Source organism: Leptonotus elevatus, chromosome 9 (genome assembly GCF_054856555.1).
Source record: "Leptonotus elevatus isolate MCC_2025b chromosome 9, RoL_Lele_1.0, whole genome shotgun sequence".
Lineage (NCBI taxonomy): Eukaryota > Metazoa > Chordata > Actinopteri > Syngnathiformes > Syngnathidae > Leptonotus > Leptonotus elevatus.
The window spans coordinates 3,288,926-3,303,400 of NC_141247.1; the positions used below are offsets into that span (position 1 = coordinate 3,288,926).

General features: G+C 38.7%; 2 protein-coding genes across 4 annotated transcripts in view; one reads left to right on the forward strand and one right to left on the reverse strand.

Moving 5' to 3' along the window:
• The window catches only part of csnk1a1 (casein kinase 1, alpha 1), a 36,143-nt gene extending 24,161 nt beyond the window's left edge, over nucleotides 1–11,982 (reverse strand). For 2 of the 3 annotated variants that reach the window (XM_086084473.1, XM_086084472.1), the window contains exons 1-4: nucleotides 11,256–11,982; nucleotides 10,919–11,025; nucleotides 1,952–2,078; nucleotides 244–342 (exon numbers count right to left, since the gene is read on the reverse strand). In XM_086084473.1, the coding sequence (XP_085940599.1) occupies nucleotides 244–342; nucleotides 1,952–2,078; nucleotides 10,919–11,025; nucleotides 11,256–11,378 (456 nt within the window). In that variant the 5' untranslated portion in view covers nucleotides 11,379–11,982. The remainder of the gene's footprint in view (nucleotides 1–243; nucleotides 343–1,951; nucleotides 2,079–10,918; nucleotides 11,026–11,255) is intronic. The other variant, XM_086084474.1, reaches the window with a different exon arrangement.
• Nucleotides 11,983–13,210: 1,228 nt separating this feature from the next.
• LOC147167876 (trypsin inhibitor ClTI-1-like) overlaps nucleotides 13,211–14,475 on the forward strand; it is a 2,299-nt gene continuing 1,034 nt past the window's right edge. Inside the window, exons 1-2 of the mRNA XM_086085439.1 lie at nucleotides 13,211–13,354; nucleotides 13,515–13,567. Of these exons, the coding sequence (XP_085941565.1) occupies nucleotides 13,312–13,354; nucleotides 13,515–13,567 (96 nt within the window). The 5' untranslated portion in view covers nucleotides 13,211–13,311. The remainder of the gene's footprint in view (nucleotides 13,355–13,514; nucleotides 13,568–14,475) is intronic.

The window sequence follows — 14,475 nt, forward strand, 5'->3', positions numbered from 1 at the left end:
TCCCCCCAAAAAGAATTTAGATTTCCCTTTACAGATTGAAATTATAAATGGCCTTTATGGTCATGTTAATGTCATACGCAAACATAACCTTTTTTAGGGACAAAATATGTCTTAAAGCCAACTAAAAACATCCTCTCATCAGGGCACTTGGATCAAAAGATACATTTAAATATCTTAATATTTGGACCGCAATGTTGACATGTTGCTTGTATCTTTACAATGAAATGATCTTGCACATCTTACCTTGTTACAATGCCGGCCAATGCCCATGAGAAAGTTGTCTGGTTTGATATCTCTGTGGATGAAGTTTTTTGTGTGTACATATTCAATTCTGCTGATCATCTAAAACAAAAAAAAGAAGGGCACTGAGTCATTACACTTTATCCTCTCAATAAAGGCATATTTTGACTACTGGTATTTATAGTTACTACTAGGGATGTCCCGATCACGTGGTTGCTGACTATCGGAATTGGATGTTGTCACCTGATCAGGATATGGATAAATATGATTTTTTTTAATTTTATAACTTTTTATTAAATCTGGAGTTGGGCGTTAGCGCAAAGTGACACTACATTTTTCCATAGAGCGCGTGCGGCATGGCTTCACTTTACTAGAGTGACACTATTAATGCCATCAAGTGGCGGGGCTAAACAAGGAAATGGCGTAGAGATATTTGGAAATAGATGATACGTTATCATCATCTTTAATGTGAAAAGCGGAGACGGTGCGACTTGCACTCTATGCAATATGAGCATTTCGTGCGCGGAAAAGATATATAGAGTAGATGCGTTGCTGCACTTCATTGATGGGCAGCCAAGCAGCCTGGCAACTTGAACGTGCTTTGTGCCATCCTGGCTGATCTAGCTGCGGTGCGGGCGTGCTTCGTTTCCTCCCCGTGAATCCAGCTGCGGTGCCTGCGCCGGCGACTCTGAAGTCTGGACGCCCTTTGAAGGGAGCCCGGTGCCTAGCCTAGCCTAGTGCGACTTCGAAGGGTCGGACATCCTAGAGGGGCCACCAAATTCCGACCGGGTCAGCAGTCTAGACTGGTGCGAGTCCAGCCCTAAAGTCATGACATAGTAAGATTAAATATACTTTGCTTGCTCTTCAAGTGCACTAGTGCAGCCTTTTGTTTGTAGTGAAGTTGGCTTGTTTGTTTCTCTCACAAACTCTCACACATACACACACAGTTTTTCTTCCTAAAGTAAAACATTAGGTTACCCATCAATTTGTGTTAAATAACATGCTTTATAACAGCCACAGTAAGTTCTCAAAAATAAAGCTCTTGTAAAAAATGTATATACTGGTTAATAATAGCCCTTTGAGTAACTCATAGATGTGCCATAAAATGGGGTTTTAAGTGGTTTATTTAGTTTAAACACTGTCCACTCACCATATAAAAAGGTGTTGGGGTAGTTTTGTTTAAAAAAAAAATATTACATTTAATAAAATGCCGAGGTATTGGATCGGGACATCTCAAAATGAGGTGACTGACTATGGTCCAAAAAAGTGTGATCGGGACATCCCTAGTTACTACAGTTTATTCTTTCAGACACTCACACTTTTACTTACTAATACAGCTGAGAAAACAACCAAGCACTCAAATGCAAAATGTGATGGTCACGAAAAGTTAATCTCATGTACTCTATGCGAAACTATGCATTCTTAAAATAATAGTAATAATAAATTGGCTTGGAAGACTGCACATACACAACCTACAAAAAGTTTGGAATATTCAGATAATCATTGCTGACTTTTGCCGTTTGGCTTTCTGTTAAGAGAACAAGTTGTACAAAACCTAATGATACCCTGAACAGTTGGCAATGTGTATGCCAAATTTAGCTCACCTACAAAAGTTTAAATGCATTTTAGAGTCATCCTGAAATTTCACCCGAAAGCTGACAACCATCAACTTTTTGTGAGTATTGAATGTCATTATGCGAGCATTGGCTACCTGGTCTGCAAGCATAAGGACCGTCTTCATGGTGAAGCGTCGAGAGCAGAAGTTGAACAGGTCTTCGAGGCTGGGGCCAAGTAGGTCCATGACTAGGACATTGTAGTCCTTCTCTTGGCCATACCACCTAAATAAGATAAAATTCATCAAGGTAAGTTTGTATTCTTTTTTTACACTTGTACAAAGGCTGAAGCGACTTTACAAACTCAACTTTTGCCAATTACTATTTTAACACAAAGCTGCTTATCTGACACTTGTGCTAATTACTGTTAAGAGTATTGTACAGATACTGGAAATTATTTGCAATTTAAGGTACACAAGCTATTTCCCATTTTTATTCCACCAAAAGTAATCCTTAATTGTTGTTGCTCGTAATCTTCTCAACTGGGAACAAACATAAGCAGTTATTTCTGCGGTATTTGAAATGGCTTACTTGCTATACTGTATGTTCGTACATTATTTAAAGCAGGGGGGGGGGGGCAATGAAGTACCCACTGTGAAGTATTTTTCACCCAATTAACCCCTAACTAGCACAAAACATTTTGGATGAGAGAAAAAACAAACAGAAAAACGGTGCAGTGCCATCAGCGTCTGGTTTTAACTTTGGAACGCCATTTGTAATGGTATCTCTAGAACTATTTGGAGATAAAAAGATCTTCTTAGGCATTTTCCCGCTAGACTATGAGGTCAGCTTTCTTCGTCTTTACTCTCCAAGAACTCCTATTTTGAGCATCCTCTGGCACTTTGAAATGGAGCAAATCCTGATAGACATTATCTTTCCATCTCTTCTTTGGCCTTGCTCTTTGATAAAAGGATATAACTTAAATGTCCCATAGTATGAAAATGCACTTGAGTGGGGTTCTCTATCAATATTATGCATCCCCGGCCTGTCTACAATCCAACCAGGTATGAAAAAAGTCTGTCCACTACTTTAGCGTTCTCCTCCTTTCTAAAATGTGTGCTTCAAACAGGCAGATTAAACTATCGTGACTTAATGACGTCAAAAAGACACGGAAGTGCACTCGACCCAGCCCCCTCAGGTTATTGGCACCACCTCTGGTAAAGGTTTGTCACGCACACTGAAATTCGAGAAGCTGGCTGCTCCTTTCTTTTTCTCCCCCTGCTCGTAAATGCTCCGTGGAGAATGGAAACAATGATCAGGAAAAAGTGGTTGCTTCCTTCGTCTCAAGTCTTTGAGAAGACAGTGGATTAATTTTATTTTTGAAGGACATGTACCGACATAATTTCTCAAAGGACTGTTTTGTTAGTGAAAGCCTGTTCAGAGTGGGATTTGCAATACGTTTAAACATAATGGATCGGTCCCAACAGTGTGACAACTGCAAACGGGAAAGATGTAAGTTCAACATTTTAGATTTAGCCTTCCTCCCTATCCTTTCTAATAAGAGATGTGCACCTTCTACCATATTACTGGTGTATTTTTAGTGCCTAAAGTGGGAGCTAGATTTGTCGTGTGGAGGTTGTTTGGTTACAAGAGGTCAGATATGATGAAGCAGATGGTGGTTGGATAATATGAAGCGGTTGCGTATTGTTTTGTTAAGATACAATCTACGGTGGTTAATTTGCTGTGACTGCCACCTAGTTGACATGACTGTGATGCTAACCGGCCGCTAAGTGGTCTCGACGAGACAGCTTGCACGTTGCGACCGCGCAGTGGCCTAAATTTGCACATTTGTGTTATTCATAACCGCTTGTAAATGTCTACAAGCATTCACAGCAAATCGGAGACATTTACGCCAAAATAGCGTTCGCGGGAGATCTGCCGGTTACGGCAAAATAACCATTGCCTAAACAATCACAAAGTAACGCTACAACATATTCTGTGTAGTAACGTTATGCTACATTTTCTTATGGTAAAAGGTTATGCCACTTTTCCACATATTAAAATAGTTCTCAAATGTGTAAAAGACATGTCTGTATTTTTTCTTCTTCTGCTCCCATGGCCAGTAGTTTTCATTCACAACGTTAGCACATTGCTACCATGACCGAAATCACTGCCCCTTCGAGAGAGAGGGATAGAAGGGTATGACCTAGGCGTGGCTTGGTGCAGCTATTTACATACAAGTGACACACCCCTGAAACAGGCTGTTTGGCGGATGTAGGGACAGCAAAAATATTAGATCCAAAGTTAATTTTGACGAATACATGTCTTTTACAAATTTGAGAACTATTTTAGTATGTTAAAAAGTTAAATATGAGACCTTAAAAAAAAAAAAAAGGAATTTAACAAAAGGTACTCTCCTTTGACAACATAGTACTGATCTGTTCTAAAAAATAAATACATAAATACAAGATATATAATTCAGTTAATTACAAATAAAAGCAGTAAATGTAAAAAGAAATTAACAAAAGTAAGAAAGAAAAAAGTAAGGTTTCAGAAGAGAAGGGACTTTAAACACACACACGCACAAAATACAACCTCTGGGTTAACCCCTTTTCCAACCCAAATATCTAGTCATATAAAAGGCAAACTGAATACTGTACTTCCTTTCAAAGGAGAATTGGCTTGTGATCTGTGCATGCTCTATCTGCAAGGAATCTTGGTATTTTGTATTTACTTGTACAGTGCTGAGAAAAAGTATTTGCCAGGTGAGAAAAGAGTGTTGCTGGTCCGTCATTCTGCAGTGCATTGGGCACCCTTCCGTCATTGCCGGTACGTGATTTTATTTATTTTATTATTATTATTTTTTAAAGCAAACTTAAATGTGACCTATGGTTCATTGGCCCATAGGTCCATGTCATCGCTTTTTACAACTATTTTAGTATTGACAAATGTGATGCGTTTTCCCAAAATATTAGGCTTATGGCTAAAATGGCCAAAAATTAAAATTGAGAGATATTCATATATTCTAATTCTACACTTAATTATCTTTCAAATTATGTATAATATGTGGTGGTACTAGGGATGCGTGATAATATTGGGGGACCAATATTGGGGACATTTTTAAATTTGTATCAGTCCGATAGCTCAGAATTAGACCGATATTGAAAGCCGCCTGAAAAACGTTGCTCTGGTTACTGTCACTTTAAGAGCTCAAGCCTCTGCTACATGACTGGCGGAGGCAAAATGGTGCTGTTGCGCAGAACTTCAGAAGTAAACGTGAGTCTGGACTCTGGTTGGCAAGGAGGTGTGGTTGCCTGCCTTCCTGCAGGCCCCGCCGGATCGCTTACCGATTGAGAGAACGCGTTTGTGAGTTTGAGTGTGCATCTTTAATTTAAAAAAAAAAAAAAAAAAAAAGAGAGAAAAAAGTAAACTGCCATTGGTCAAGCTTGGCGACTGGGGGAAAAATATAGCTTGTGCACACACAACCAGCCCAAGTCTCCTTGACTAAACTATCTAAATATTGAAACTGGAGTAAAAGTTTTCGCGAGCGCACGCTTGCAGACTCCCATTCTCCTGAATGACAGCCACAGCTGAGGCTCACTGTTCGTGGTCACCCGATGGCTCAGAGTTCCGAGGCGCCGCGTCTGAGGCGGCCAGCTTCTGTAGCCGGGAATGCTCAGAAGCCATAATGGTCTCGACCGGGCCGCCGTGCCTTTTACGTTTTAAACTGCTTTTATCTTCGTTGCTACATACTATAATCATGTGGACTTAACATTGGAGTACAGTACAAATTGACGAATTCAAGCGACTTCTACCGGACGCACTATCAGAGGAGATGGCGTGAGGCGCAAACAGCGAGACCTTGGATGGCTGTCGAGCTGTCAGTCTGATGGCTGCCGTACGAAGCAACGTAAACGGGGGCAGCTGAGCCAAACATTCACTTAGCTAAATAAATAGCTAATGCTAGTCAGGATAAGTGGCTCAGAAAATATATGGATGGATAGTAAACGATACGACAGCACTGAATACAATTGGCCACGACTCAAAGTTCAGCTACTGTGTCGTATTTTTAATATTTTGTTTTTATTGTGGTCCAAATGTCTACAAAATGGTGAATAGCCATTAACTCAAATGTTTCGGGTCCTGTGTTTATTTTAAAATATGTGTGTGCAATGTGCATTGTTGAAACGTCACTAGTGCTAACGTAAATCATTTTGTGAGCATTAATAAATACTAGTTGCAACAAAACGCAGGCAACTGTATTACCGGTAATAATTACTGATAAGCATAAAAGCTTGACCACTGTGTCATTCTCCGACGCCGCTATATTAGTAAAAAGCGTCATTTAAATGTTTTAGGGCAATTGGCGGATAATGATTTCAGACCAAGCAGTTAAATATGTGTTTAATAAATTTAAAAAAACATTAAATGTTTATTGTTTTAATTACTATCATCTGTACTTTTACTATCATCTACAATTTGGGACATCTTATTTGATCATTTATCACGCCACGTCATACTTTCAACATAAGTCAAAGTTATGAGGCTTAACGATTAGCCATCTAAACAAAACAAGCTAGCTAGCCAAACAAGTAAAGTTATAATAAAAATACAATCGCTATGTAAGAGTTGCTAAAAAGGTAAAAATGTTTTACATAGTTGCAAGACAGTATAAAACTGATAGCCGCTCCCATGGGTTCTTTGCTGTCTTATGGACGATAAAAACTTCTATCTTGAAATGCATTTCAAAATAAATGTCCCATATTGATTTTTTCCTTTTAGTTATACCACATAATTCATAAAATGGGCATCATCTGACAAATGTATCCTTCAATGACCCTTAATTATTTTAAGCTGCAACATATATTTGTAGTTCCCCCCCAAAAAAGAAGAAAAGAAAAAAGATCGGTTATCGGTATCGAGGAGCAGGAAGTTATCGGTTATCATATCGGCGGGAAAAAACAGTTATCGTGCATCCCTGGTGGTACCTCAAAAATTGAAAAAAGTTAAAACTAATTTCAATGTTGGCAGGTTGAAATCCCTTGTTTTGAGAAATATGCATTGAAAGTTTTTGGCACGTACATATTTTAAAGGTCCATTGCAACCAGTACATTAGGCAGTACTCTAGACTAACTTTTGCACTGTTAGCACTGGTGCTACCAACTTTTTCAGTTGGTCCCACCACACAGGTTTTGGTCGCATCTTTTTTGGAGGGAGAATACAGCATGACCGTATTTGCTGATATCTCAATTTGCTTAGCGTAGTTTTCAGATGATGTAAAGATTGACAGCAACTCAACATGGCTGCAAAATATTTTATTGCAACAACATTTGTCTGCAATAAAGCAGGTACATTATATTACTTAAAAAAAAAAGACATTGAAAAAAGGCAATGCTTCTATGCGATTGTGAACATTAGTTTGTTAAAAGCAGAGGGGGCAGCTCTTATCGCAAGGCCTCCAAACCCATACAATGACAGACTAATTAACAAGCGGTTTCTTAGCGTCCTTAATAGCAATTAAATATAATTTCAGGATGGCATTGTGTTGATGTTGAAAGTCGACAGTCACGTGAGATGATGGCCGCCTTGAGCCACGCCATCTACCACGCGCTGCGTGGGTCAATTGCAAAATACAAGTAACAGGCAACTGCATTAACGTCAATGTATTAGTTGAAAGGCTTTATTTTGAAATTGGCCTCGAGGTACATTCTGCGGACTATGTACGATCCGATCCGTGGCGCTTGATCCATACAGATTTTAACTGGCTCAAATTGAGGCAGAGGTGGTATCATCCTGACCATGATGGGTGACTACCGATACCTGGTATCGGTGCCAATACCAGTCTTATTTTAAGGTATCGGTACTCACGGTGGTGAACGATACCATTATCGGCCGCCCTCCTGCGTACGTTTTACAATCAGGGACAAGTAATTAGAAATTATATTAATACAAAGTTGCCATTAACTTCATGCAATTTTAAGGAATGCGCTGCGGAGGCTAACTTCAAAATAAAAGCCTTCCAAGTAATACATTGACGTTGATGCAACTGCCTTGTTACTTTAAAATTGACCCACGCAGCAGGTGGAAGGCGTCGCAGCTAAAGGCGACTGTCGACTTCCAACATCAACACAACGCCACCTAGAAATGATATTTAATTGTTAATTAAAGACAGAAAGAAAGTTAATTAGTCTGTTAATTAGGCTACGTTCACACTGCAGGTCTTAATGCTCAATTCCGATTTTCTGATGAAATCCGATTTTTTGGAGTAAGCGTTCACATTACCTATTAATTGCAAACTCCGCCCGTCTGCTGTGTGGATGTAATGCGTCGTCGGGGCTCATATTTTTACCATCTCATATCTACAGAGGATTGATGCAGGAGGAGGTAGAAATAACATTTTGTGAAAATGAGGCGAGCCTGTTCGAGCGCCTTATCTCACGGAGACTTCTCCCTTTTTCCCCTCCCTAACGATGACAGCACGTCATTGCCGCGCGTAATAAATAAGCTGTCTGCGTGGTTAAATCACTAATATCACCACCACAAATGTCATCTTTATACTACATGTTTCAAGTGGGATTAAATTAAAGTCTGATATAAAGTCACAACTGTTACTCGAAAACAAATTTCCCGATTCACGTACGTCTCCAGAGTCGTGCGGACCTTGCCGATGCGTCAAGCATAAATCAAGCTTAATGCCCCCGTTCGCATGGAGCGCATATTGAGCTTTCGATGACATTGAGGTTGGATATATGCGACCTGGTCGTTAAGATTGCGGCCGCATTGCAAAAATTCGGATACGTATCCAATCTAGGACCACATAGGAAAGTGACCAAGGTCGGATATGAAAAAAATTCTGAATTGAGCCGTTCAAAGTGACATAAAAAAGTCAGATACATTTGGACAAAAAAATCCGATCTGGGTCGCATTTGCCTGCAGTGTGAATGTAGCCTTTGTCTGTCATTGTATGATAGGACACAAGTCTCCAGCGTTAGCAACTACAGTAGCCACTAACGGTAGCGTAAACATTGACAGCGTTTGGCGAGCCACATTCAAATACTGGCATTTTAAACTCAGACAGAAAAAAGGCCCTCAATGTATTAATCAACCGTTAATAATTGCAAATATCTAAACAATGTAGGTTTTCTATCAATCTATAAAAGCTGGCATATATTAAGAAGAGTGATGGGTGTGAAATCACTTTTTTTTAAAACTATATTATAATCAATGGTCAATATAGTTAAATCGGTTTACAATACCTAATCACATCTGCTAGGCTTCCATCCCCCATTCTAGTTTTTCACTTTCTTTTAAGTAGGCTAATGTAAAATAATTAACCTGTTTTATTGCCGACAAATCTTGCTACAGTAAAATATTTTGCAGCTATATGTTGAATCGCTGTCAATCTTTTCATCTGAACATACGCGATGCAAATTGAGACAACTTTACATCAGCAAATATGGTCATGCTGTAGCTCCCTCAAAAATTGTGATTAACTGAAAAAGTTGGTAACATCATTGCCACCAGTGCTAAAGTTAGTGTAGAGCCCTGCTACTGCAGCGAAGTGGAGAAAATGGACTACAACCCTGACGCATCCACAGCTAAGGCACAATATGTTAATTTTTTACATTTTCAGTTACAATGATACAGTAATGGCAATACCCGTATAGTATTGACTCAGCAAGCTTGGAACTGCGACAAGATACAAGTAATAGTCAGCGGTGAACGTTTTGCATCTACATTTCGAAGGACACATCTCCAATATGGGTTGGGTTCACATTCATGGGACACATTGCACAACTTGCAGATGCCTAAATTGCAAGTTTGGCCCCCGGTGATGTCAGTAACATGTTACTAAGTAGCACTACACAGCAATGACTACTATTTTGAGTAACTAACTAGCAATCTAATATGTTTCAATATAAAATGCAGTAGTCTCATTTGTCATTAAAAGTTAAAACATTCAATGTGTTACTTTATTACAAAACAAAGTTGGCAAAATGTACACCTGTAGAAATGTTGGCTTTGTATCCCTGTCAGGAAAAGGCTGATCAAGTTTTACAAATTACTTGATTTCTACAACTTCTCCCAGTAGTTCAGTGTCAATCTGTATAAGGTCATGACATTGAATTTCACAACTGTCATTCCTTCAGGTACAAAAGGTATCAAATTAGAACTAAATACAAACACGATACAGACGGGCATATAACTTTTAATTCTTGCTCCATATCTGACACATTAGTTTGCCTTTCAGCAATCTGTACAATTGATCAACTTAAATTTTTAATTAAGAGCCAAGCCAGACCAAATTTGTATATATTATATTGGTATATGTAAACAAATAGATATTTGTTCCATGAGTTTCTCTATTACAGTCCAATGCTTTGTACTGAGCTAGCATGCTTACATTCTGCATTGGAACGTCTATTATCCAGTGCTACCAACTTGAGAAAATTGCATCCATGTATATTTATCAAATATTAGGCTTCAGCTGATCTTACAAAGGTAAGAGACAGAAAATGGCTGGCTCTTACGTTGGAGTATATCAACTTTGAATACCCCCAAGACGATTAACTGCGAAAAGTGAATGAGGCCGTTTATGTCACTCTTTGGCGTCCATTATATAGAAAACACATAGATAAAATCACAGTGTATTTCAAGATGTAATCCGGTCCATAATGACACATTTAAAACGCTCAATTATATGTTCAGGTTGTTGTCCCTGCTGTGTTCCGCCGCCATTTTCTAAGCGAGGAGGGAGACATGTTGAGAGCGAGCACAACAAAAGAGGAGCGGCCATTTCCACACATAGCAGCCTTTCCTCGCCCCTAACAGCTGTTGTTCGCGAGAAAAAACAACATCACACGCTCCGCGTACACTTGAATGACACGATCCACTCACTGCTTCAACTACGCAAAACAACAGAACCAAAAAAATAACGGTCATTACCAAACGATGATTGAGAAATCATCTTTAATGGAGTACACTAGCATTTGTGTTAGGTAGACGGACAGGGTAGGCCTCGTACCAAAAATATTATGACCGGTTAACTAATTTACAAGAGAGACGACTAATAAATAAAAACGGTTAATTTACAAGGATATTAAAAGGAATAAGAATTTCCTTACCGTATGTGTGGAATCCCGACACCACCTTGTAGGATCTTGTACAGCTTACTTTCGTATAACAACTGTGGATGCCTGGCTTTCTGTGACTCCAATTTTACCGCTACCTCCTAAAAATGGCACACGGGACAGGTGGCAGTTTTATTCTCTAGTTTAAAATAAAGGTTATCTTTAATGACAGTTATTTCTCTAACCTCCAGCCACAGTAAACCATATGAGTTCATGAGTAACGAGGTTACAGCTGTAGGTAATTGAGCAAATGTTTAAAATTAACTGACGTTGTCAACTTTCAATACTACGTTGACAAGCAATGTACGTACATAATAATTATGACAATTACCTCTCCATTTGTGACGTTGATGGCCAAATATATGTCGCCGAAAGACCCCGATCCAATTTTGCGGACAAGCTTGTATTTCCCACCGACAATGAATTCGGCTTTAGAGCCACTGCTGCTCGCCATATCCCCCAAATGACGACTGGCGCTTGATTAACTTCAGGAAATTCGGTTTTATGTTCTAACCAAATGGTCAGCGAAACATAAATGTAATCCTGATCCCGTTGATGTTGGAGAATATGGACGAATGGTAGCTAAAATATGACAACTAGGCTAATGCGCAAATTAAAAGAAAAAAAACATGCTACCATCCACAAAAGATCTTCGTTAAAATACGAAATCCTTTCGGAAATACTGTATGACGTGGTAGTCACAACGTATAAGTCGATGCTATTCCGAAAGATTGCACGGCCTTGTACGAGCAGCCAGTCACAGCTATCTCGAAGAAGCAGCTAGTAAAGCCTAGCGTTGGGTAAAGCCTAGCGTTGGCTAAATGCTAGCGCTGTCGCGAGGACCGTCGTTGGGAAGAAAAGAAAAAAAACCGACCTCCACAATGAGGGGAAAAAAAAAAAATACAGTTATGTTTCGACCGATATTTTTTTCTATCCGAACATTTCAGTCCTTTTTATCTACCGGGCTAACTCAAGGGTCGCAACCGTTTGTCCACAGCGCAACCCACTCAATCCGCCATCTTGTCTTCTCTACCCTTTCCAGTTTCCGTTGGAGACGATTTGCTTCAGTTTGATAGCCCATGGCGCATTCAGGTGCTATCGGAAATAATAACTTTTTATCAGAGTAAACAATATTTCGAAATATTTTTAATTTTTCAATGTGTTTGGGGAGCAATTAATTCGTTGGTTCTGATTAAAATAGATTATACTAACATCTGATTTTTGCAAACTATTATTTTAATTTTTTTTACATATTGGTATTTTAAATAGATGTTGAAAATGTGTTATTAATCTTGTTTGAATCAAAATGTATGTATTTCAAAAAGTAAAAGAAGTTGTTTGGAGCCTTGCCATTTAATAAGCAAAACACTCCATATAACGGATGACAATACTACGTACAAAAAAGGAATGTGTTAATTGTACATCAAATACAAAAGTCTTGTTTCGATAAATATTTCCCACTTTAAAAACATGCGTTTAAAAAAAATCTAATAAGATAAATGCGAAGTTTCCATTTTAAAATCAAACAAAAAACATAAACGGCGAATGGCTTGGAAAGCATTACACACTCCAATTGCTCCACCTACTGGCAAAGGTTATTTATTTACTCAAGAATCCCAGATAAGACCGCAACTGTTCTGAGAGAAAAGGTTCCCACGTCACTGAAGGTAATTGAAAACTAGACCGAGGAGCGTTCAGTGTCTGCTGTACTGCTTTGGCGGCACTAAATTGGCATATGTTAGTTGTGGAAGGTGGAGAAGATTTAAATGGGTTGGAGTGACACGTTCTTAATGGTGCATTCTAGAAAACATGATCAATGAAATATACTACGTATTACAAATGAATGATACCATAAAAATAAATATGTGATTTTCATTAAATTGCCTCTAAAATTATCCTCAAATATGCTGCCGATTAATTTCTATCATGCAGTGTTTTAGTTTCTAGTTTCTGCCCAAAAAGTCATATTCAAATTTACATTTCATGTTCACGGTTAAGAAAATGGATGGATGGTTGGATGGGTTGAGGGATGGATGGACGGTTGGATGGATGGATGAATTTTTAAGTATGTTAATCCTCAAAGCGTATGTTTGCATCATCTTAATATGACGCACACCGAAATAGATTCTATGTGATTGGACAATGCAATACAATTGTCTTTTCTTCTATTTTAATCCCACATCCCCCAAATAGTTCACAAAAAATTGTGGGCTAATGTTAAATATTTGTTTCCTAGCTTTTATTATTATTATTTTTTATCAGGCATTCATTCATGTGTGCCTTGGAAATACAACCAATCAGGGACAGCTGCAAGCTACTTATTTAAGTGGGAAGTGACACACCTGTTACACATCAGACACAAGGAAAGCAAACACACTCTAGAAGACATGAAGTTTGGTGTGCTACTCAGTTTTATCCTGCTACTTTCTGGTAAGCAAATTATTTGTTATGAATGTATGACTTTTTATTAAAGTACTGCACAAGTAGTTTAATTGTAGTCATTTTCTTTGAATATTTATGCGAGGAAATGTACTGTATCACCAGCACTGTTTTAACATTGTTGTTTTTCTGTGTGTGTGTGCCATGCTAGTGGGGATTCTGTCTGCAGAAAGTGATTCACATGGTCAAGATGGACTCGTGGAGGTAAGGGGAAAGGCTTTCCCCCCCCTCAAATAAATTAGTCGATACACCATAGCCAATTGCACGCTTTAACAAGATCAATTGCAAAAACTGTAAAACAAGAAAAGAAAACCACCTTATGCGCCATGACAATTGAAACTATTCAAAGTTCTCAATGTGCTGGTACTGTAAACAGCTTTCAGTATGATGTACTAATGCAAACTAAAAACACTAACTAAATACTATGACTGCTTTTGATAGAGCCCCTTAGTGTTCATAATATTCATACTAATATGACCAGTCATTGTATACTGTATTTAAGACTAATTTTAAAACACCAATATAATGTTTAGTGAGATGCAAAAGAGACTGCCCTATTTAAAACACACACACACACACTAATGGCCTGGGCAGAGGGCAAGCTCAGGAAAATTAAGACAAAGAGGGAACTAGTGCGGCACAACACACGGGCTATTACCAAAACTGACCTCCTGATTTATTTATTTTTATTTATAAACTTCATGTTTGGGGGTCTGTCACAGAAACAAACTGTAGTTGAAGTATTCAGGTCCAGAAAGTAAAAAAAAAAAAACACTCATATTGGCTTTCGCCCCAGGTGCTTCTACTCAAACGGCAGGTAACGAGCTGTGCTTGTGGGTTGAGAAGAAGCACCTATGGCTAAAGCCAAACTGTGGCAGGGTTTTAACCTTCTGGACCCAGATTCTCCACCTTTTTTTTGTGGGGGGGAAGGAGGAGATTTAAGATTTTGAAAGTTCTTATGCATGTACCAGGCCTAAAACATAGTGGAAATGAGCGCAATGCAGGGGAAGCTCATGTTTGGCAAACAGTTAGTCCAAAAATTAAAGTAAAACACAAGTGTATGTTCATTTGATAAATAACGCATCATTTGAAAGGGAAGCTCTCCAATGATG